Source organism: Pseudophryne corroboree, chromosome 3, assembly GCF_028390025.1.
Source record: "Pseudophryne corroboree isolate aPseCor3 chromosome 3, aPseCor3.hap2, whole genome shotgun sequence".
NCBI classification, from domain to species: Eukaryota; Metazoa; Chordata; class Amphibia; order Anura; family Myobatrachidae; genus Pseudophryne; species Pseudophryne corroboree.
In genome coordinates, this window is record NC_086446.1 from 408,660,450 (window position 1) to 408,686,074 (window position 25,625).

Here is a 25,625-nt window from a genome sequence, read left to right on the forward strand (position 1 = left end):
ACTCACAGAAATCTGCACACGGGTAATTATACCTCAATATATACAAAAGTTCATTACTAAATAAAGCCGTGATTATTTTTACGAGACATTTATTAATCACTGGGACGCCAGTGTACTTTCATTCATTTTTTAGTAATATAACAAAGATATCTTATCTCATTATATGCTATACTAATTGTGATTATAAATTAATTGTTGCCTAATACATGCTGCTTATTCTGTATGAAATGTATACCGCTTTTTAAATATTAGATAAAGAATTTATTGTTATACCTTCACAGTTCTACTGAGTCAATTATTCTATATGACAGACTGCACACTATAGTTCAACCTGATACAGTGGTTATATAGCGCAGAGTATACTATATATTTTTTCTTGTTCTCCAATTAATTGGCAACCTAGCTAGTTGTCTTACTCAGCTGCTATTGATGCACTTTATGTAATTAATTACTAACTGCTATCAGCGCCGGAAGAATAACAGATAAGGACAGGTGTCTTTTTCTGTTTATTCGTTTGTATTCTTCTTAGAAGCAGGAGCCCCAATTTTGTTGGGAGCCCACAGGACAAGCAGAGCCTCTGTTTTCCTAATCTGCGCCGTTCAGGCAACATAGATCTTCAAAGCTCTAACCACATCGAGAGACTGACTCGGCCAAGGCGTCAGTGGCCACTGGCACCACAATTGGCTGGTTAACATGAAAAGATGAAACCACTTTTCTGACGAGTTCTCAACTCCGCTCTATCAGCATGGAAAATCAAATAGGGGCTTTTGTGAGACAAAGCCGCCAACTCAGACACTCGCCTTGCAGACGCCAAGGCCAACAACATGACCACTTTCCAAGTAAGGAATTTTAACTCAACCTTGCGCAAAGGTTCAAACTAGGGAGGCCAATCCCGGGCCGTTTTTTCAATCCCGGGATTCGGGATTGAAAAACGCTCAATCCCGGGTTTGTAGTAGGGAGCAGGGAGAGTGGGAGTGGAGGGCAGTGGAAAAGAGTGTAGGGAGCACAGAGGCTGTAGGGAGCAGCGCTGGAGGGTGGGTGTAGTGTAGGGACTAGGGAGCAGCGCTGGAGGGTGGGTGTAGTGTAGGGACTAGGGAGCAGCGCTGGAGGGTGTAGGAAGCGGAGCGGGAGGGAGGCTGAAGCGAGCACCACAGTGAGGGAGGGTTGGTGTCAGTTAAACTACACTTACTATTAGACAGGCGGCAGCCATGGACAAGACGCGCTGATCGCGCCGGAGGCCTTTCAAATTGTAGTGCTGGCCGTCAGCAAGTCAGAACGGGCAGTCCGGCAGCCAATCAGGAGCCGCTGCGGCCGCTTACCTGATTGGCCGCCGGTCCACCAGCTGTGATTGGCTGGCGGCCGGCGCTACATTTGAAATGCCGCCGCGGTCTGTGTACATGGCTGCCGCCCGCCTAATACTGCCGCCCGCCTAATAGTAAGTTACTTACACCAACCCTCCCTCGCTGCTGCGTTGCAAATGCGCAATGCAATCCCGTGATTTCCGGGATTGGAGGCTCCAATCCCGGGATTGATTCAAATCCCGGCAATTTTGGGCCTAAATCCCGGGATCCCGCCGATCCCGGGATTGGCCTCCCTAGTTCAAACCAATGCGATTGCAAGAATTGCAACACCACATTAAGGTCACATGGTGCCACAGGGGGCACAAAAAGAGGTTGGATGTGTAGCACACCTTTTACGAAGATCTGAACTTCCAGAAGGGAGGCCAATTCTTTTTGAAAAAAAGATCAACAAGGCCGAAATCTGTACTTTAATAGAGCCTAACTTTAGGCCCGCATCCACACCTGCTTGTAGGAAATGGAGCAAACGCCCCAGGTGAAAATCTTCCGTAGGAGCCCTCTTGGATTCACACCAAGACACATATTTTCTCCAAACACGGTGGTAATGCTTTGCCGTTACTTCTTTTCTAGCCTGAAGTAGTGTGGGAATGACTTCACTGGGAATACCCTTTCGGGCTAGGATTTGGCGTTCAACCGCCATGCCGTCAAACGCAGCCGCGGTAAGTCCTGATACACCCACGGTCCCTGTTGTAGCAGGTCATCTCGTAGAGGAAGAGACCAGGGATCTTCTATGAGCAACTCCTGAAGATCTGGATACCAGGCCCTCCTTGGCCAGTCCGGAACAACAAGTATTGCCTGAACTCTTGTTCTTCTTATAATCTTTATCACCTTTGGAATAAGTGGAAGTAGAGGGAACACACAGACCGACGGAAACACCCACGGTGTCACCAGGGCGTCCACCGATATCGCTTGAGGGTCCCTTGACCTGGAACATCATGTTCCAGGTCATCATGTCCACTTGAGGAACTCCCCAATGACTTGTCACTTCTGCAAAGACCTCTTGATGAAGACCCCACTCTCCTGGATGGAGATCGTGTCTGCTGAGGAAGTCTGCTTCCCAGTTGTCCACTCCTGCAATGAAGACTGCTGACAGAGCGCTGGCATGTCTTTCCGCCCAGCGAAGAATCTTCGTGGCCTCGGCCATCGCCGCTCTGCTCCTTGTACCGCCTTGGCGGTTTATGTACGCCACTGCTGTCACGTTGTCTGACTGAATCAAGACAGGCAAACCTCGAAGATGTTCTGCTTGCAGTATGCCGTTGTAAATGTATCTTAATTCCAGAATGTTTATGTGTAGACAAACTTCTTGGCTCCACCACTTTCCTTGAAAGTTTCTTCCCTGTGCGACTGCTCCTCAGCCTCGGAGGCTTGCATCTGTGGTCACCAGGATCCAATCCTGAATCCCGAACCTGCGCCCCTCCAGAAGGTGAGAACTGTGCAGCCACCACAGAAGGGAGATTCTGGTCCTGAGAGATAGAATTATCCTCCGATGCATGTCCAGGTGAGACCCGGACCATTGGTTCAACAGGTTCCACTGAAATGCCCTGGCATGGAACCTGCCATACGGAATGGCCTCGTAGGCCGCCACCATCTTCCCCAGCAACCAAGTGCATTGAAGAACTGATACTTTTGTTGGTTTCAGAATCTGTTTTACCATGTTCTGTATTTCGAGAGCTTTTTCCATTGGGAGAAAAACTCTCTGCAATTCTGAATCATACCCAGAAACGAGAGCCGTGTCGTTGGATCCAACTGAGATTTTGGCAAATTTAGGAGCCACCCGTGTTGTTGTAGAATCGTCAGTGAAAGGGCAACATTCTTCAACAATTGCTCCTTGCACCTCGCCTTTATGAGGAGATCGTCCAAGTACGGGATAATTGGGATTCCCTGCTTGCGCAGGAGAACCATTATTTCCGCCATTACTTTGATGAAAACCCTCGGAGCCGTGGACAGATCAAACAGCAACGTCTGAAATTGGTAATGACAATCCTGTACCGCAAATCTTAGGTAAGCCTGATGCGGAGGAAATATGGGGACATGCAAGTATGCATCCTTTATGTCGACCGATACCATAAAATCCCCCTCTTCCAGCGTGGAGATCACTGCACGTAGAGATTCCATCTTGAATTTCTTTAGAAATAAATTGAGGGATTTTAGGTTCAGAATTGTTCTGACTGAGCCATCCGGCTTCGGGACCATGAACAGACTCGAATAAAACCCTTCCCCCCGATGTGATGGGGGCACCGTGACAATCACTTGATTTTGACACAACTTTAGTATCGCAGCGCTTACTATTTCCCTTTCTAGAAGAGAAGCTGGCAAGGCTGATTTGAAAAATTGGTGAGGGGGCACGTCTTGAAACTCCCAATTTGTACCCTTGGGATACTATTTCTAATATCCAAGGATCTAGGTCCGAGTGCACCCAGACCTGACTGAAAAGTTTGAGGCGTGCCCCCACCGGTGCGGACTCCCTCAGAGGAGCCCCAGCGTCATGCGGTGGATTTGGTAGAAGCCGGGGAGGATTTCTGCTCTTGGGAACTTGCCACAGCTTGTGACCTTTTTCCCCGCCCTCTCCCCCTCGCAGCAAGGAAGGAGGACCCATGTCCTTTTTTGAATCTATTGGGCCGAAAGGACTGCATCTGATAGTGAGGCGATTTCTTCTGCTGTGCAGGGACTTAAGGTAAAAATGAAGACTTACCCGCGGTAGCCGTAGACACCAGGTCCGTGAGGCCGTCGCCAAACAAGACCCTATCGTTAAACGGTGGAGACTCCATCGCCTTCTTAGAGTCAGCATCAGCATTCCATTGATGTAACCACAACGCTCTCCTTGCTGAGACCGCCATGGCATTGGCCCTTGAACCCAAAAGGCCAATATCCCTTACAGCTTCTTTTAAATATGCTGCAGCGTCCCTGATGTGACCCAGAGTTAAAAGCACACTCTCTCTGTCTAGGGAATCTACCTCAGATGACAGGTTATCTGCCCACCTTTCAATAGCGCTACTCACCCATGCCTCAGCAACGGCAGGCCTGAGTAGCGACCCTGTAGTGACATAAACGAATTTTAGGGTATTTTCCTGCTTACGATCCGCAGGATCCTTTAGGGCTGCCGTGTCAGGGGACGGAAGCGCCACCTTTTTGGATAGAAGCGATAACGCTTTGTCTACCGTGGGGATTGACTCCCACCTTTCCCTGTTCCCAGAAGGGAACGGATATGCCACTGGAATTCTTTTGGGGACCTGAATCTTTTTGTCAGGATTTTCCCAAGCCTTTTCAAAAAGCGCGTTCAGTTCATGAGAGGGAGGAAACGTTACCTCGGGATTCTTGCCTTTATACATACAGACCCTAGTATCAGGAACAGCAGGGTCCTCAGTGATATGTAGTACGTCTTTTATCGCCACAATCATGTACTGAATACTCTTAGCCAGCTTTGGATGTAATCTGGCATCAATATACTCTACACTGGAATCAGAGTCCGTGTCGGTATCTGTATCTACTATCTGGGCAAATGCACGTTTCTGTGACCCCGAAGGGGTCTGGGTCTGTGAAAAAGCATCTTCCATGGATTTCCTCCATGTTTGGTTCTTAGACTCAGATTTATCAAATCTCTTAGTCAACTTAGTCATGTTTGCGTTTAAAACACTCAACATATTCACCCAATCATCCGTCGGCGGTGCCGACACGGTCACTCAGTATTTTCTGTCCCCACTCCAGCTTCCTCCTGGGAAGAGCATTCAGCCTCAGACATGTCGACACACACGTACCGACACCCACAACCACACTGGGGCTATAGGAGACAGACCCACAATAAAGCCTGCAAGAGGGACACAGAGAGTTCTGCCAGCTCACACCCAGCGCCTATCCCGGTACTGAGGCCAGTAAAATGACTGCCCAGACCTGTTAGCGCTTTATATATAAACAAATCAGCACCAAATTATTTGTGTCCCCCCCGTTTTTCACCCTGTTACTTGTACAGCAGTGTGGTGGACAGGGCCAGCATCTCTGCAGCTTCTGAGGAGAGAAAATGGCGCTGGTCAGAGCTGTGCGGGCTAAGACCCGCCCACTACATGGCGTGGTTCAGTCCCGCTTGAATCTATAATTATACTGGTGGGGTCCCTTAGCTAGTGCCCGGGGCACTGTTACCACTCATGCCAGTCTGATTTGAGGTTTCATACTGCCCAGGGCGCCCCCTCTGCGCCCTGCAGTGCTGTGTTATGTGTGGGAGCTTGGCGCGCTGCGCGGTACCTCTTCTGCCGTCACTGAAGTCTTCTGATCTTCTCATACTCACCCGGCTTCTATCTTCCGGCTCTGTGAGGGGGTGACGGCGTGGCTCCAGGAACAAGCAGCTAGGCGTACCGTAGTGATCGAACCCTCTGGAGCTAATGGTGTCCAGTAGCCTAAGAAGCAGAGCCCTTGAACTCTTAAGAAGTAGGTCTGCTTCTCTCCCCTCACTCCTACGATGCAGGGAGCCTGTAGCCAGCAGGTCTCCCTGAAAATAACAAATCTAAATAAAGTATTTTTCAGAGAAACTCAGGAGAGCTCCTCAGTGTGCATCCACTCTCACTGGGCACAGAATCTAACTGGAGTCTGGAGGAGGGGCATAGAGGGAGGAGCCAGTTCACACCCATTCAAAGTCTTATAGTGTGCCCATGTCTCCTGCAGATCCCGTCTATACCCCATGCTTCTTGAAGCATCCCCAGCATCCTCTAGGACAAGGGTGGCCAACCAGTCAGAGACAAAGAGCCAAAAAATCTTGTTAGGCAAGTCAAAGAGCCGACATCGAGCAGAAGGTGCGTGTGCAAAAATGGGGTGTGGCATTGTACCTGCTAGGCCACGCCCATGCTATAAAATACATTGAAAAAGCCAGAGCCACAAGAAATACATTTTAAAACCAGATCCAACATAAAATACATTAAAAAAGCCAGATACACAAAGTATATTGAAAAAGCCAGATTCACTTAATACACTTTAGCTCCACCATGTGTCACTCCAGCCAGAACCCTCCTGTGTCACTCCTGCCAGCACCCTCCTGTGACACTCAAGCCAGCTCCTCCATGTGCTACTCCTGCCAGCACCCTCCTATGTTACTCCAGCCAGCTCCCCCATGTGTCAATGTGTCACTCCTGCCAGCACCCTCCTGTGTCACTCCTGCCAGCAACTCCATGTGCTACTCCTGCCAGCACCCTCCTGTGTTACTCCAGCCAGCTCCCCCATGTGTCAATGTGTCACTCCAGCCAGCTCCCCCATGTGTCAATGTGTCACTCCCCCATTGTCTCTCCTGCCAAGACCCTCCTGTGTCACTCCAGCCAGCTCCCCCTTGTGACACTGCAGTACACCCTCATATGTCACCAACGCTGCTGCCCAACTCGTGCCATTGCAGCAGCCCCTTATATGTCCTCTGTTTGCCGGTGGCTCCCTCAGTTCTTCGTCCCCATAGTGTTGCTGCATGTCTGGCTGGCATGCAGCAGTTTCCAGATCTGTTGTGTTCATGTGACTTTGAGTGTCAGGAGTCACATCTGAATAAAGAAAGAGCCGCATGTGGCTCAAGAGCCACATGTTGGCCACTGCTGCTCTAGGACGTATGAGAAAATGTACAAGCGAGAATGATCTCTAAATGCTGGAATTAACAAATGCATTTGAACATAAACTAGACCTGTGAATAACTCAATAAAACTAATTTTTTTACTACATTTACAATCAACATAAAAATATCTAAAAGAAAAGAAAAAACATAAAAGAGATGACCTTACCTCACATTTACACCCTCCAAAGCTTTGGCAGCCGCATCCCCTAGAACCTCTGCTTTTAGGTAATACAACATTCGAACTCGTAGGAGAACCCTAACATAAGACACAAGAAAAATTATCTGCAAGACACATTCAGGATTCCTAAATCTGCATTCTCTGTGTATATCATATAGAAATCACCCGGCACAAGAAAGAATTCATACTGTACAAACAGAAAACGTGATTTCCCATAAATGGGAGCAGAAAAACTAAATACTTTCCTCCATTCACTTGTAAAAAATGACACATGCCCTGTGACCAGTTTAAAGTGTTTAGAGGTATAATTTAAGAGAGAAGTAATGGGTGACTAGGTGACACTGAATATATTTTAAAATTCAAAGAAATATTAGCATGTTACATTGAAGTAACAGCTGTCTTTCAGGGGTCACTGTACTGAATTGAGAAGAGTAGGTAAAATTCCATTTGGCCACTCAGTTAAATAGCAGGGTGTTTAGCAGACTGCAGGTATGGTGCAGAGAAAAAAAAGGGGCTTACGGTCATTTGGTCGACAAGACTTCGGTCGACAGTCATTAGGTCAACCATTATTGGTCGACATGGTCACTAGGTCCACATGTACTAGGTCGACATGGAAAAAGGTCAACATGATCATTTATTTTTTTAATTTTTTGACCTTTTTCATACTTTACGATCCAAGTGGACTACAATCAGGAACGGTAACCTGTTCGAGCACAGCGGTAGTGGAGCGAGGCACCTTGCCCGAAGCATGGCGACCCATGCGAGGGGACACGGTGCACTAATTGGGGTTCCCCGTCACTTTACGAACAAAACGACACCAAAAAAAACTTTAAAAAACCTCATGTCGACCTAAAAGACCATGTCGACCTAGTGACCCTGTCGACTTAATGCATGCCAACCAATAGTGGTCGACCAAATGACCCATACCCCCAAAAACAGTAGAGGAGAGACCTTAGACCAGGTCTCTCTGCCTGAGAAAAATCATATCAAAGTGATAATTGCTGTGTGAGAGCCAGATACTAAGGTCAGCCATAATCGGAAAAGGAAATGTAAATGTTTAGTTAAAGGCAGACAGGCTTAGGAATAACCTTTGCATTTATTTTATTTAACATCCATAACATAAAACTAGATACGGGTTAACTGCATTGTAATTGCAGGATTTTAATGACATGTGCCACCACCTTCCCCAGAAAACAGCTTTCACTGCCTAAACTCATCACAAAACAAATTGCATTTTAAACTTACACCTAAATTTTATGCTGTATCTTTCAGACATATTTGGGTTTTTCGTCCTTCAGCCACTTATTAATCTTTTCTTTAATTAACGGGTTTCGAGGAATTTTTGAGGATTTTATTTTTAGAACAACCTATGGATAGTATCCTAATGGTGTGTACACACGGTGAGATTTTTTCTTTCGATTTTGACTATATAGTCAAAATCGCAAGAAAAGTTAGTGCAAATCGCAAGGTGTTATGCCACTTGCGATCACGATTTGATCCCGATGTGCGGTCCCGCCAGGTCAATATCGCAAGAAATAATAGACTGTGCAGGCAAGTCAATCCTTGCTAGATCGGTGTACTATCTAGTTCATCTCACATGTCAATGACATCTACCATAAGCCAAAATCTCACATAAGCCAAAATCGTAAGCGCACACAGTACAAATCTCAAGAAAAGTTAGTCAAAATCGGTGGTGCTGGGCTCCGGGAAGTTCAGGGGAAATCGCAAAGTGAAAATCGGGATAGCAAGGATCTCACCGTGTGTACACACCATAAGGAGAATATTGGTGTACTGCTTGACAAAGAGCCAAAACGCCAAACTACATTTCAAGTTTTAGACATACTCTTAAATATGTGTTGCAACTTTTCTCTCACTTGTTACAGTGTTGTTTGAGATGCTTCTTGTAGCTGTCATCATGCAAAACAATCTCCGGGTTACAGCTAGCAAGCCAATCTGCATTCTTAATCTCTGGAAGCAGCATTTGATTCTTCATTTTCTTCCCCTTTCTTCCACGTGGGACTGGGGCAGACAGACCTTCAACAAATAACACACATTCACCTTCAACAAACAAAACTACAACTACCTTCCAATAATACACGTTTCATAATTAGCTAAAAAAAACAAGAAAAGAGTGTACTTTAGGCAGATTGAATAATCTAATTTAAAAAAAGTAACATACTGTATTAACTATTATGAACAAAATCTCCATGCTTTAATATGCCAAGTACAGACAGATTTGCAGTATATTATTGCTAGCGCCAATAGCAAAAGCCATGTTCTCCAGTTACCTTGTAAAGTGATGTTCTATAAGTAAATAAAGCAGGCACAATGAGTGCAACTTAAACTATTATGACATTTACATGTGCCTATATACATAACAAATACCTACAAAATAATAAAAAGAAAGAAGTGTCAACTGCGAATACCTGAGTGGTTCTGGAGAGCCTGGTTGTGGCCATCCTTTGTGGGAGTAATGAGGTCCCAGATGAAACTTTTGATTTTCTCATCACCTTTGTAATGCTTAACACAGTAAACCAGCAAGGCTCTGCAGATCATCTCCATATCTTTCTCATTTAAGTGCCATTTAAAGCGGCCGAGTGTAAGGATGTCCTTCCAGCGTCCCCAGCTACAGAATTAACATGGTTACAGTGAAGAACACATACAAAATGCAATGTTGCTACTGAAATAAAAAAACAATATGACAGCTCTCAGATCAAAGAACCTGCAATAGGCTGTACTTTGCGTCTTTACATCGTGGCTCGAACAACATTTTAACACTTTTAAAGTACTGTATATCAATTATCATACTATTATGATATTAGCATTGAACAAAAGCTTCATACTACTTTGATATCTATTACAAATACCTACCCAAATATGAGAAGGTTCTTCTCCACCCTAAAGCACTCTGCCCGCAGATAACGCCGTGTTTTGTCATTCAGCCGACGTGACCTTGTTGGACGCTCCTCAGTGTCACTTTCTAGCTCTGAAAACTCCATCAACTCGTCATCCTCAAATGAATTGTAGTGTTTTGTTTGTTTCCTTACACGAGGGCGGTCAATGACTAAACTCTCCTAAACAAGAAAAGGTGAAGGGCTCACTATAATTATGTAGTCCTGGGACAGTGGTACACTGAGGATAATGCATCGTGTATGTGTAGTGCTTACTGCGTTGTCTCTTTACTGAAGCAGGAAGCAGAAGCGCCAACATGCATTATCATCATGGCTGCTGGAGAGGTGGAGTAAATACTCCCCCCTCCGGCAAAGCATGCCAATAACCCACAGTGCATCAGCCTAGTACTGATGCACTGTATCTCTCCACCCGGCCGGTTCATTGGGCATGCACGAGATCTCACTATTACCATGAAAACTCACATGCAGCCTAGAGCTGAAAGTCTCTATAGCCAGGGAGCGCTGTCCCTTCTGTGGTGAATGGGCAACGACACCTGCAGCTGTAGAAATTGATAGCTGTAGTTGTCAGAAAGGTCAGTGCTACTGACCATTCATACATTGCTCTGCATATCAGCATGCTATCTTGTAGATAGCAGTGCTGATATAGACAGGGGCGCTTACTACCCCAGTCACCTTGCACACATCCCGCAGTCATACATGGGGGAGAAGCGGTATCAGCGCACATAATGTGCGCTGATATCAGTTCTCCCCCATATTGGCAGTACTTACATTTACCCAAGTATACTTAAAATCATTGCTTACCTTCTCATTCTTGGCATCTGTGTCCATCTCAGCAATCTTTGCCCATTTTTGCCAGAAGTTAGGGTCATCTAGAGAAATGTCCGTTCTATTACCAGAAGACACAAAACTGGCCTGTGGAAAGATGAGACTTTAAAACAAAACAAACACCTGATGGTTCTTTAGTGATGTCTGAAAATGAGTACATGGCTCTGTTAATGTATATATGTGACTTTCTACCAACATGCCTTGTTGTATGTAGGCTTGTTTCATAGCACTTTGAATGTGAGATCCATAATCCATTCAGCATACTTATCTTTCAAAATTAATGTAGCATTTGATATATAAACCTTTTAAACATGGGTAGAGGTCAAAGATAATAATCTATTGTGCATATCTCAGGTGCGGGACATCACTTGTGTGAACCTTTATATAGGTTTATATATGTATGTATCTATAGTCTCTCTACCCATCATTCTTGTTGTATGCAAGTTTGTTGTATCACAGCACATCCATAATTAATGTTCATACTAAGTGGCTTGTACTTTTCTGCCCTCAGCACTAAGATTGCAGTGATCAACAAGTACAATATATTTCTTGCAGATCCAGGTCACATTCCAATATTACTATAGCTTGTTTATACCTTAGCAAATGTCGAGCCCTTTCCTTCAGTCTGGATAGTGATGGTTTGTGTTCTGCGCTGTAAAATTTGATCAATGTCTTCTTCACAGAATTTAGAACCTTCATCCTCCTCATCCATCAAGGCACCGTATGCTCCTTTTCTAAGGAGATCTTCAACCTCAATTTTAGATAGTGGTTGCACCTAGATAGAAAAACCAAAGCAACCAAGAGAATCAAGATAAGACATTACACAAACTAATATATGCAGCTAATTATGAATTAAAATGAATACCCTAATTTAGTTTAACTGTATTCAAAATGACATTTGCGTAATTACATGATGCAAAGTACTATAACTGGAATAAGACTTCTGCCTGAAACTCAGAAACACACTGTAGTGACAATAACTGCAGAGGCGGTAAGTCTGGTCAGTCCTTAAACTGCTAAATGGATTAAAGGACCTGTGGCACTTAGTCTTCGGTAGGTGATTTCAGGCAGAATTTAGCTAAAGTTGCTTGATTTTAAGTAGGCACAATTCTTTATAAATGTGTTGCTTATTAAGCAAGATAAAAAAAAAAAAAAAAAAAAAAAAAAAACTTACTCCATTAGTATTGCCTTTCCTGTTAATATCCTGCAGAACTGCTTTGTCCAGCCCCAGCTTTAGACTCGCTTTATCAAACATTTCACGCTCGTAAGAGTTCCTGGTTATCAGACGATAAACCTTCACTGCTTTGCTCTGCCCAATGCGATGACAGCGAGCTTGTGCCTGAATACAACAGAAGAAATACAAAATGTTCAAACAATACAAATCAAATAACTCATTGGGGTATATTTACTAAGCTCCCGATTTTGACCGAGATGGTGTTTTTTCTTCAAAGTGTCATCTCGGGAATTTACTAAACTCAAATCTCGGCAGTGATGAGGGCATTCGTATTTTTTTGGAAGTCAAAGAAAAAAAATAAGAATTTACTCACCGGTAATTCTATTTCTCGTAGTCCGTAGTGGATGCTGGGAACTCCGTAAGGACCATGGGAAATAGACGGGCTCCGCAGGAGACTGGGCACTCTAAAAGAAAGATTAGGTACTATCTGGTGTGCACTGGCTCCTCCCTCTATGCCCCTCCTCCAGACCTCAGTTAAGGAAACTGTGCCCGGAAGAGCTGACACAACAAGGAAAGGATTTGGAATCTAGGGTAAGACTCATACCAGCCACACCAATCACACTGTACAACTTGTGATAAGCATACCCAGTTAACAGTATGAACAACAACTGAGCCTCAGGAACAGATGGCTCATAACATAACCCTTGAGTTAAGCAATAACTATATACATGTATTGCAGAGAGTCCGCACTTGGGACGGGCGCCCAGCATCCACTACGGACTACGAGAAATAGAATTACCGGTGAGTAAATTCTTATTTTCTCTGACGTCCTAGTGGATGCTGGGAACTCCGTAAGGACCATGGGGATTATACCAAAGCTCCCAAACGGGCGGGAGAGTGCGGATGACTCTGCAGCACCGAATGAGCAAAGGCAAGGTCCTCCTCAGCCAGGGTATCAAACTTGTAGAACTTAGCAAATGTGTTTGAACCCGACCAAGCAGCAGCTCGGCAAAGCTGTAAAGCCTAGACCCCTCGGGCAGCCGCCCAAGAAGAGCCCACCTTCCTTGTGGAATGGGCTTTTACTGATTTAGGATGCGGTAACCCTGCCGCAGAATGAGCTTGCTGAATCGTATTACAGATCCAGCGCGCAATAGTTTGCTTTGAAGCCTCAGCACCCAGTTTGTTGGGTGCATGCAGGATAAACAGCGAGTCAGTTTTGTTGACTCCAGCCGTCCTGGCTACATAGATTTTCAAAGCCCTGACTACGTCCAGCAACTTGGAAGCCTTCAAGTCCCGAGTAGCCGCAGGCACCACAATAGGTTGGTTCAAATGAAACGCTGATACCACCTTTGGGAGAAATTGGGGACGAGTCCTCAATTCTGCCCTGTCCATATGGAAGATCAGATACGGGCTTTTACATGACAAAGCCGCCAATTCTGACACACGCCTAGCTGAAGCCAAAGCCAACAGCATGACCACCTTCCACGTGAGATACTTTAGCTCCACGATCTTAAGTGGCTCAAACCAGTGTGATTTCAGGAAATCCAACACAACGTTAAGATCCCAAGGTGCCACTGGAGGCACAAAAGGGGGCTGAATATGCAGCACTCCCTTAACAAACGTCTGAACTTCAGGCAGTGAAGCCAGTTCTTTTTGAAAGAAAATAGATAGGGCCGAAATCTGGACCTTTATGGATCCTAATTTTAGGCCCATAGTCACTCCTGACTGTAGGAAGTGCAGGAATCGACCCAGCTGGAACTCCTCTGTAGGGGCCTTCCTGGCCTCACACCAAGCAACATATTTTCGCCATATACGGTGATAATGTTTTGCTGTCACGTCTTTCCTAGCCTTTATCAGCGTAGGAATAACTTCATCCGGAATGCCCTTTTCCGCTAGGATCCGGCGTTCAACCGCCATGCCGTCAAACGCAGCCGCGGTAAGTTTTGGAACAGACAGGGCCCCTGCTGTAACAGGTCCTGTCTGAGAGGCAGAGGCCATGGGTCCTCTGAGATCATTTCTTGTAGTTCTGGGTACCAAGTTCTTCTTGGCCAATCCGGAACGATGAATATAGTTCTTACTCCTCTCTTTCTTACTATCCTCAGTACCTTGGGTATGAGAGGAAGAGGAGGGAACACATAAACCGACTGGTACACCCACGGTGTCACTAGTGCGTCCACAGCTATCGCCTGAGGGTCCCGTGACCTGGCGCAATATTTTTTTAGCTTTTTGTTGAGGCGGGACGCCATCATGTCCACCTGTGGCAGTTCCCAACGATTTACAATCTGTGTGAAGACTTCTTGATGAAGTCCCCACTCTCCCGGGTGGAGGTCGTGCCTGCTGAGGAAGTCTGCTTCCCAGTTGTCCACTCCCGGAATGAACACTGCTGACAGTGCTAGCACGTGATTCTCCGCCCATCGAAGAATCCTTGTGGCTTCTGCCATTGCCGTCCTGCTTCTTGTGCCGCCCTGGCGGTTTACATGGGCGACCGCCGTGATGTTGTCTGACTGAATCAGTACAGATTGGTTTTGAAGCAGGGGCTCTGCTTGACTCAGGGCGTTGTAGATGGCCCTTAGTTCCAATATATTTATGTGTAGAGAAGACTCCATACTTGACCACTGTCCCTGGAAGTTTCTTCCCTGAGTGACTGCCCCCCATCCTCGGAGGCTTGCATCCGTGGTCACCAGGATCCAGTCCTGTATGCCGAACCTGCGTCCCTCGAGAAGATGAGCACTCTGCAGCCACCACAGCAGAGACACCCTGGCCCTTGGGGACAGGGTGATCAAGCGATGCATCTGAAGATGCGATCCGGACCATTTGTCCAACAGATCCCACTGAAAGATCCTTGCATGGAACCTGCCGGAGGGAATTGCTTCGTAAGAAGCAACCATCTTTCCCAGGACTCGCGTGCAGTGATGCACCGACAACTGTTTTGGTTTCAGGAGGTCCCTGACCAGAGATGACAATTCCTGGGCCTTCTCCTCCGGGAGAAACACCTTCTTCTGTTCTGTGTCCAGAATTATTCCCAGGAAAAGCAGACGCGTCGTAGGGATCAGCTGCGACTTTGGGATATTCAGAATCCAGCCGTGCTGTTGCAACACTTCCTGAGAGAGTGCTACGCTGACCAACAACTGCTCTTTGGACCTCGCCTTTATGAGGAGATCGTCCAAGTACGGGATAATTATAACTCCCTTTCTTCGAAGGAGTATCATCATTTCGTCCATTACCTTGGTAAATATTCTCGGAGCAGTGGAGAGACCAAACGGCAACGTCTGGAATTGGTAATGACAGTTCTGTACCACAAACCTGAGGTACTCCTGGTGAGGTGGGAAAATGGGGACATGCAAGTAAGCATCCTTGATGTCCAGCGACACCATAAAATCCCCCTCTTCCAGGCTTGCAATAACCGCCCTGAGCGATTCCATTTTGAACTTGAACTTCTTTATATAAGTGTTCAAGGATTTTAAATTCAGGATGGGTCTCACCAAACCGTCCGGTTTCGGTACCACAAACATTGTGGAATAGTAACCCCTGCCCTGTTGAAGGAGGGGGACCTTGATTATCACCTGCTGGAGGTACAGCTTGTGAATTGCCGCCAGTACTAACTCCCTTTCCCTGGGAGCAGCTGGCAAGGCTGATTTGAGGTAACGGCGAGGGGGAGTCGCCTCGAACTCCAGCTTGTATCCCTGAGATACAATTTGTACAACCCATAGATCCACCTGTGAGCGAACCCACTGGTTGATGAAGTTTCGGAGACGCGCCCCCACCGCACCCGGCTCCGCCTGTGGAGCCCCAACGTCATGCGGTGGACTTAGTGGAAGCAGGGGAGGATTTTTGTTCCTGGGAACTGGCTGCCTGGTGCAGCTTCCTTCCTCTGCCCTTGCCTCTGGCCAGAAAGGATGCTCTTCTGACCCGCTTGCCTTTCTGAGGCCGAAAGGACTGCATTTGATAATACGGTGCTTTCTTAGGCTGTGAGGGAACCTGAGGCAAAAAAGTCGACTTCCCAGCAGTTGCTGTGGATACTAGGTCCGAGAGACCGTCCCCAAATAGTTCCTCACCCTTATAAGGCAAAACCTCCATGTGTTTTTTAGAATCTGCATCACCTGTCCACTGCCGAGTCCATAATACTCTCCTGGCAGAAATGGACATTGCATTAATTCTAGATGCCAGCAGGCAAATGTCCCTCTGTGCATCCCGCATATATAAGACGACGTCTTTTATATGTTCGATGGTTAGCAAAATAGTATCCCTGTCGAGGGAATCAATGTTGTCTGACAGGGTATCAGTCCATGCTGCTGCAGCACTACACATCCAGGCTGAAGCAATAGCAGGTCTCAGTAGAGTACCAGAGTGTGTATACACAGACTTCAGGATAGCTTCCTGCTTTCTATCCGCAGGATCCTTTAGGGCGGCCGTATCCTGAGACGGCAGTGCCACCCTTTTAGATAAGCATGTTAGCGCCTTGTCCACCCTAGGGGATGTTTCCCAACGTAACCTATCCGTTGGCGGGAAAGGGTACGCCATCAGTAACCTCTTAGAAATCACTAGTTTCTTATCAGGGGAACTCCACGCTTCTTCACGCAAATCATTTAATTCATCAGATGGGGGAAAAGTCACTGGCTGCTTTTTCTCCCCAAACATAATACCCCTTTTGGTGGTAACCGGGTTAATATCAGAAATGTGCAATACATCTTTCATTGCAGTAATCATGCATCGGATGGCTTTTGTAGACTGTACATTTGTCTCATCCTCATCCACACTGGAGTCAGACTCCGTGTCGACATCTGTGTCTACCATCAGAGCTAGCGGGCGTTTATGAGCCCCTGACGGCTTCTGAGTCGCCTGGGCAGGCGCGGGCTGAGACCCCGGCTGTCCCAAGGCTGCTGCGTCATCAAACCTTTTATGTAAGGAGTTGACACTGTCGGTTAAGACCTTCCACATATCCATCCAATCAGGTGTCGGCCCCGTCGGGGGCGACACCACATGTACCTGCCCCTGCTCCGCCTCCACGTAACCCTCCTCATCAAACATGTTGACACAGCCGTACCGACACACCGCACACACACAGGGAATGCTCAGACTGAGGACAGGACCCCACAAAGTCCTTTGGGGAGACAGAGAGAGAGTATGCCAGCACACACAACAGCGCTATATAACAGGGATTTACACTGCTAATAAGTGATTTTCCCAACAGCTGCTTGTTTTTATCGATTTGCGCCTAAATTTATGTGCCCCCCCCCTCTCTTTTTAACCCGTCTTGTACCTGGATACTGCAGGGGAGAGCCTGGGGAGCGTGCTTCCAGCGGAGCTGTGAAGGGAAAATGGCGCTGGTGTGCTGAGGAAGAAGGCCCCGCCCCCTCAGCGGCGGGCTTCTGTCCCGCGTTTTCTTTAACTTAATGGCGGGGGTTTTTACACATATACAGTTAGCTGACTGTATTATGTGTATATTTAGCCAAAAGGTAATATAATTTGCTGCCCAGGGCGCCGCCCCCCCCAGCGCCCTGCACCCTACAGTGACCGGAGTGTGTGGTGTGCTGTGGGAGCAATGGCGCACAGCTGCAGTGGGGTGGGGGGGGGCGCAGACCTTAATGAAGACCGAAGTCTTCTGCCGCCGATTTCATCTCCTTCTTCTGGCTCTGCAAGGGAGACGGCGGCGCGGCTCCGGGAACGGACGATCGAGGTCAGGCCATGTGTTCGAACCCTCTGGAGCTAATGGTGTCCAGTAGCCTAAGAAGCACAAGCTAGCTGCACGCAGGTAGGTTTGCTTCTCTCTCCTCAGTCCCACGTAGCAGTGAGTCTGTTGCCAGCAGATCTCACTGAAAATAAAAAACCTAACAAATACTTTCTTTCTAGCAAGCTCAGGAGAGCCCACTAGGAGCACCCAGCTCTGGCCGGGCACAGATTCTAACTAACTGAGGTCTGGAGGAGGGGCATAGAGGGAGGAGCCAGTGCACACCAGATAGTACCTAATCTTTCTTTTAGAGTGCCCAGTCTCCTGCGGAGCCCGTCTATTCCCCATGGTCCTTACGGAGTTCCCAGCATCCACTAGGACGTCAGAGAAAATACGAATGAATACACCATCGGTCAAATACGACTGTTTTTTGATACAACTCGGTAATTTACTAAAAAGTGTATTTCACGAACAATGCCGGCAATAGCCAAACACTTCCGTGAAAAAATACAAATCGTAAAAAAAAGCAGATTTAAAACAGACCTGCTTTTTTTTACCGTGTTCTGATAGGCATGCACGGATCCATGAGATCCGTGCATGTTTATCAGTGGCAAGGGGTGGGAAAGTGTTAAATTGTCAAGAAAAAAATGCGTGGGGTCCCCCCCTCCTAAGCTAAACCAGCCTCGGGCTCTTTGAGCCGGACCTGGTTGATAAAATATGGGGGGAAAAATGACAGGGGTTCCCCCATATTTAATCAACAAGCACCGGGCTCTGTGCCTGGTCCTGGTTCCAAAAATACGGGGGCCAAAAAGCGTAGGGGTCCCCCGTATTTTTGAAACCAGCACCGGGCTCCACTAGCCAGGTACATAATGCCACAGCCGGGGGACACTTTTATACTGGTCCCGGCGGCCCTGGCATTACATACCCAACTAGTCACCCCTGGCCGGGGTACCCTGGAGTGGGAACCCCTTAAATCAAGGGGTCCCCCCCTCCAGCCACCCAAGGGCCAGGGGTGAAGCCCGAGGCTGTCCCCCCCCCATCCAAGGGCGGCGGATGGGGGGCTGATAGCCTTTTGAAAAAAATGTGAATATTGTTTTTAGTAGCAGTACTACAAGTCCCAGCAAGCTTCCCCCGCAAGCTGGTACTTGGAGAACCACAAGTACCAGCATGCGGTGGAAATCCGGGCCCGCTGGTACCTGTAGTACTACTACTAAAAAAATACCCCCCAAAAAACAGGACACACACACCGTGACAGTATAAGTTTATTACATACATGCACACCTCCAAACATACATACTTACCTATGTTCACACGAGGCTCGGTCCTCTTCTCCATGTAGAATCCTAGGGGTACCTGTGAAAAAAAATTATACTCACATAATCCAGTGTACCTTCCGTTCTTTGTATAATCCACGTACTTGGCAAAACAAAAAAACGGAAACCCGACCACGCACTGAAAGGGGCCCCATGTTTACACATGGGACGCCTTTCCCCGACTGCCAGGACCCCCCCTGACTACTATCAAAGAGGGTCCCTTCTGCCAATCAGGGAGCGCCACGTCGTGGCACCCTCCTGATTGGCTGTGTGCTCCTGTAGTGTCTGTGAGGCAGCACACGGCAGAGATACAATGTAGCGCCTATGCGCTCCATTGTATCCAATGGTGGGAACTTTGTGGTCAGCGGTTGACCGAAAGTAACCTCACCGCTGACCGCAAAGTTCCCACCATTGGATACAATGGGGCGGGAGGGACCTCACGCATTTTTTTTTTCAGATTTGTAACTGTTATTTTTTTTACGAAAGGTGCACAATGAAGCCCTGCACGGATCTCACAGATCCGGCCGAGATTCATTGCGTTAATGTCGGCAGTGTTTTACTATTCACTCCCGTAAAACACTGCCAAAAAATACGAATGACATCGACATCAGAAAACACGAAAATGCAGAATACGACAGCTTAGTAAATTAGTCGTAATGTTTGTATTTTCACTAAAAAGTAGAAGGGGAAATGTTATCCCCCAAAAAATATATCCCATCCCTATGCAGACTTATGCTAACAGAACAAAATATACTCCAAAGTAAAAAAAAAAAAAAAACCAACATAGAACAATTTTCCAAACTAGTAAATGGTACTTATATATATATATATATACACACATACGTGTGTGTGTATATATATATATATATATATACACACACACACACGTATATATGTGTATATATATATATATATATATATATATATATACATATACATACACACACACAAATGTCCGGCACTCACGCTTGCAGCTGTAACAGGTCCGGTGCCCAACCTCTCAGAATGAGCATGTAGGGAAACAAGCGGTCTTTTTTTCTGAGTGCCACCATTTGTTTCCCTATATATATATATATATATATATATATATATATATATATATATATATATATTTATTGTAAATGAGAAATACACACACATTATTTACATTATTTATATTGTAATATATATTCATTTAGCGTAATATATTCATATTTATATTCTATTGTTATGGCCAGGAGCAAAACAAAAATATTGTTACCTGAAGGTCATTCTGTGGATTCCAATCAGAATCAAAGATAATGCAAGTATCTGCAGCTGTCAGGTTGATTCCCAGTCCTCCCGCACGAGTGCAGAGCAGGAACACAAATCGATCAGAGTCTGGTTTACAGAATCTGTCAATGGCTGCCTGGCGGAGATTGCCCCTTACTCTTCCATCTATTCGTTCGTAAGTATACCTGTAATTAAAAAGACCAGTTAGCACCACAGCTATTTTATTGGCTGTAATGATATTACAAGATGTACTGAGTCTGACAGAGAGGAAACCACCTGTATGAGAGTCCTCCGTTTGGACGGATCCTGTCCAAAATAGAAGTAACAAAAAATTGTTTTGGGATGGGACCTGCAAACAGGACAACGACCCCAAATATACAGCTAATGTCATGAAGAACAATCTTCAGCGTAAAGAAGAACAAGGAGTATTGGAAGTGATTATATGGCCCCCACAGAGCCCTGATCTCAACATCATTGAATCTTTATGGAGAGACCAAAGAATTTAAGCAAGTCTACATCCACAGAAGATCTGTGGTTAGTTCTCATAGATGGAACACCCTCCCTACCAAGGTCCTTCAAAAATTGTGTGTAAGTGTGCCTAGAAGAACTGATGCTGTTTTGAAGGCAAAGGGTGATCACACCAAATACTGATTTGATTTAGATTTCTGTTCACTCACTTTGCATTTTGTAAATTGATCAAAATAAACTATTAGCACTTTTTGAAAGCATTCTTACTTTGCTGCATTTTTTCCACAACTGCCTAAAACTTTTGCACTGTGCAATCTTTAAAATTACAAAATGATATATCGTGCGTCGTTCAGTACACACTAGATAATTTGGACAAAATTGTTGAAGGTATCATCAGATTGACATGCATGTAGGAAAGATGGGACAATGCGACGCACAATGCACGGGAGCGCTCGATAGTGCATACACACTGAACGATGTGGACTATTTGTCATTCCGATTTGGCTAAAAATGACAAATACTTCAAAAATTCATGTGGACCTAATGTGTACCCCGCTTTACACTCCGAAGTGTTCACAAGGCTTAACAAATTTCACATAAAAGGATTTTTGGTCACTTACCATTGAATCCTTTTCTCTGAAGCAGGCTTGGGAACACTAGACTATGGGATCACATGTTGGGGCTGAAGCTGGCACCTAATTTAAACTGTAGCTTTAAACCAAACCTCCTCCCCTTTTCATCTCCATGATTCCATTACTTCTTAAAGAGAGTCTGGAGAGGAATAGTAGTAACCTAGTGAAACTGTTATCACAATCAAACCAACCAGTAGGGAAAAGATGTTTAAGAACCAAACCTCGCACGACTGAGCGTGAGGGAGGGAACGCAGTGTTCCCCAGTCTACTTCAGAGAAAAGAAATCAATGGTAAGTGACCAAAAATCCTCTCTCACATTCAGCAAGACTGGGGAAGACTGGACCATGGGACATTCAACAGCAGTCGTCACGGGAGTAAATGCTCAGGCTGCTTTACCGGAGAATTGTTATGTATAGTTACTCTTCGTGTGCGTTGATTCTAACGACGGAGTGACGGCTTTTGACGTCACACACCCGCCCAGCCACGCCTGCGTTTTTTCTGCCACGCCTGCGTTTTTCTAAGCACTCCCTGAAAACGGTCAGTTGACACCCAGAAACGCCCACTTCATGTCAATCTTCCAGCGTTCGGCCGTGCGACTGGAATGTTCGTTACAGTCTGTGCAAACCCACGATGCTCATTGTACCCGTACGACGCGCCTGCGCATTGCGGTGCATACGCATGCGCAGAAGTGCCGATTTTTAGCCTGATCGCTGCACTGCGAACAACGGCAGCTAGCGATCAACTCGGAATGACACCCTATGTCTAGCAGAGCCAGATTATCTCAGTCAGGAGAAGTCGCCAAAGGAGTAATAAAAAAAACAAAAACCAACAACTTTCCACTTTAATGCCATGGAAGAGGAGACAAAGGTGTCAAATGTATAAAACCTAATAAAGGTCTGGGAAGAAGACCACATGGCCGCCTTACAAAGCTGCTCTGCAGAGGCCCCACGTTGGGCTGCCAATGAGGCTTGTACAGAGCAAGTACAATGAGCTTTCACCCCAGCTGGGGTAGGAAGGTCTACCGCCGTATAGGCCTGGCAAATAGTAAAACGAAGCCAGCGGGCCAATGTCTGTTTTAATGCTGGCCAGCCCAGCTTCTGATAGTCCTAAAACAAACAGAGAATCTGACCTACGGGCATCCCTGGTTCTGTCCACATATATGCGGAGAGCCTGCATAACATCTATAGTAGCGTTAGCTTACAAAGTATCTGTAAACGCTATTATCACAATCTCCTGATTTACTTACATGAAACCTAGAGACAACCTTTTGTAGGTAATGCAAGCAAGTGCGAAGGACTGCCCTGTCCTCATGTAAAACCAAACTAAGATCTGAAACTCTATGCGCTGAAGAAATAGCGAAGAGGAAAAAGGTCTTCCAAGTTAGCCAACGTAGATCAACAGTCTCCAAAGAGAGCTTCACAGACTGATCGAAAGACAATGGTAAAGTCCCATGGAGCAACTGGAGGCACAAAAGGCAGCTGGACATGTAGCACTACCTGCAAAAAGATAGACATCAGGCATTTGAGATAACAGATGCTGGAACAAGACAGACATGGCTGAAACCCGGATTTTCAAGGACGACAGCCGGAGACCCAGGTTAAAACCTTTCTGAAGAAAGCCAGCAGACACGAAAGGTGAAATAAGAGTGGACTGAAACCTCTAGTCAAGCACCACACAAAGAAAGTATTCTAAACACGATGATAAACTTTGGCCAAGGAAGGATTCCTGGCTCTGAGCATGATATTAACAACATTCTTTAAAAAAACTTTTCTTCTTAGGATGGATGCCTCAAGAGCCACCCCATCAAAGCAAGATGATCTGGATCCGAATTAAGGCAAGGACCCTGAGATAGGAGATCCGGACGCCGGGGTAGACGTAGCGGAATGTCTATGGAGAGAGTCTGTAAGTACGGCTGCCATCATCAACAAGGCCAATCCAGAGCCACTAGAAATAACATGACTCCTTCTCATTTGAACTTCCGGAGAACCTGCAGCAACATCTGGATTGGAGGGAAGACATAAATGAGGGGAAGTGCCCATGGAGCCGTTAGAGCGTCTACCAGAAAAAGCTTCCGGATCACATGTTCTGGAACAGTATCTCGCACCCTGATGTTGTGCCGAGATGCCATTACATCAATGCCCCAACGGCTGACCAACATCTGAAACACCTCTGGATAGAGGGCCCATTCGCCTAACGATTTGCGCCAATTGATTCTCCAACCGTGAGACTGTAGAACAGGCCTGGCCAGCCTGTGGCTCTCCAGCTGTTGTGAAACTACAAGTCCCAGCATGCTCTGCCACAGTTTTACCATTCCCTAATAACAAATGTGGGGTAGGGCATGCTGGGACTTGTAGTTTCAAAACAACTGGAGCCAGAGGTTGGCAAGGTCAGCTGTAGAAGATCTACTGTTACCTGTTCCAAAATCACCTACGACTGGGCTATCAGGAAAAGCTCGTCTAAATAAGGCAAGATTCTGACCACCCCTGTGACGCAGGTGAGATGTCATGACCGCAAGGATTTTGGTAAACTCTTGCGGTGCTGTTGACAAACTGAACAGTAATGCTTGAAATTGATAATGGTCTGATTGAATGGCAAACCTGAGGAAGCACTGGTGGCTGGGACGAATAGGGATGTGTAAGTAAGCATCCTGAAATGTCCAAGGATGCCACAAAGTTGTCCGGATGAAAAAACAAAAGAAAAGAAGAAGGATCTGTTTCCAGTGCACTGAAAGTTTAAAATGTAACCTTTAATTGTTAATTGTTAATTAAAATAGTTAGTGTCTATTGATTATCACAAATCTTGAGGATAAAAAACATGTATAGAAATGGTGTGAAAGTTTGACAACAGTGTTGTCAAACTTTCACACCTTTGCTATACATGTTTTTTAATATTTTTTGCAAAAAGTTTATTCCCAACATTTGTGATAATCAATGGTCAGGCTCCTGCCACACCAAACAAAATACTGAATTGCATGAGCCAGGAGGTGGCGATAAAGGGACAGGCCCGATGCATCCTGGGAGGCCGAAAGCTTTGATCGTTTAGTGCCAATCCGCTGTCGCTATCTCATATCCTCAATGTTATCCTGTGGATAACCTGTGGACCCTGCAAGAGAAAAACGTAAGCTTTATTTTAAGAGCCAGGCCATGAAAGCCAACCGAGGAAGATCCATGGATAGGAACGGACCTTGTTGTGGCAGGTCTGGACGAAAAGGAAGACGCCACTTGGGACCTTCCTACAACAGAAGAATGTCAGCAAACCACGACCTGTGTAGAAAGCCTGGAACCACTAGGATTACAATCTTCCATTGAATTCTGTCACTCTGTATAACTGGAAGCAATAGCGGGTTTGGGGAAAATAAATATAATAGATGAGAACCCACAGAACTGTCATGGCAGGCACTGCTAAAAACAGTGGGCTGGAGATACCACACAGACAGGGGAACATTGAAATTGTTTAAAAAAGTCCATGAGATTACTTTTTGGAAATATATGACTTCCGAACAAAGTGTTGGAAGATTCCTGGAATGAAAGACCACACTTTTTATGAGTAAGCTTAGGGAAGTTAGCCTTGTAATTTCCTATTTAGGACAGGATTCTACCTGTACCAGTATTATCTTGCTGTTAGCGATTTACCGATACTGGACATACACGGCCACCGCAGTGATGACCAATTAAATACGAACTGGCTAGCCAGCCAAGCCAGACTGGGCTCTTTAGGCAAAAAGCCTGTGAGCTTAAGCACAGTAAACGTCAGATCCAGCTATGATGTCGAAAGGAGCCGTCGGTGCCGAAGATGCCACGTCATGAAACCCTCTGTTCAAAACCCTGAGTCAGTAGTCACAACGACCGAAACTGGAGCAGCACAGGAAAAAATGCGACCAAAGGAGTAGGTCTATAAGATATGTCTGTCTGAATGAGAAAACCGAAAGGAGATAGCATGAGCATCACTTTCGGTTTGGGAGCATTTGCGACAGAAATAGTAGGTAGTGAAACTTGGCATATCGAATGGTCGGACACAATCATGTTCAACCAAGGTTTGCACAACAAGACTCACGGCTAGGTACTATCACCCTGGTGATTAAATTCCATAGGGTTTGCGCTGACAAGATAGTAGGAGACACGTCTGTAAGTCAGAATTCAGCTGCGATGTTGAAGCACGTATACTGGCCCTCATTCCGAGTTGTTCGCTCGGTATTTTTCATCGCATCGCAGTGAAAATCCGCTTAGTACGCATGCGCAATGTTCGCACTGCGACTGCGCCAAGTAACTTTA

The 25,625-nt window shown here is 46.0% G+C and overlaps 1 protein-coding gene across 4 annotated transcripts in view; it reads right to left on the reverse strand.

Annotated features, from left to right (window-relative positions):
* Window positions 1-25,625, reverse strand: part of CHD6 (chromodomain helicase DNA binding protein 6) — a 522,916-nt gene that overhangs the window by 152,096 nt on the left and 345,195 nt on the right. For all 4 annotated transcript variants that reach the window (XM_063960191.1, XM_063960189.1, XM_063960190.1 and 1 more), the window contains 8 exons: window positions 20,244-20,439; window positions 12,023-12,187; window positions 11,444-11,623; window positions 10,825-10,935; window positions 9,983-10,185; window positions 9,538-9,737; window positions 8,986-9,145; window positions 7,100-7,189 (listed from right to left, as the gene is read on the reverse strand). In XM_063960191.1, coding sequence (XP_063816261.1) covers window positions 7,100-7,189; window positions 8,986-9,145; window positions 9,538-9,737; window positions 9,983-10,185; window positions 10,825-10,935; window positions 11,444-11,623; window positions 12,023-12,187; window positions 20,244-20,439 — 1,305 coding nt within the window. The remainder of the gene's footprint in view (window positions 1-7,099; window positions 7,190-8,985; window positions 9,146-9,537; window positions 9,738-9,982; window positions 10,186-10,824; window positions 10,936-11,443; window positions 11,624-12,022; window positions 12,188-20,243; window positions 20,440-25,625) is intronic.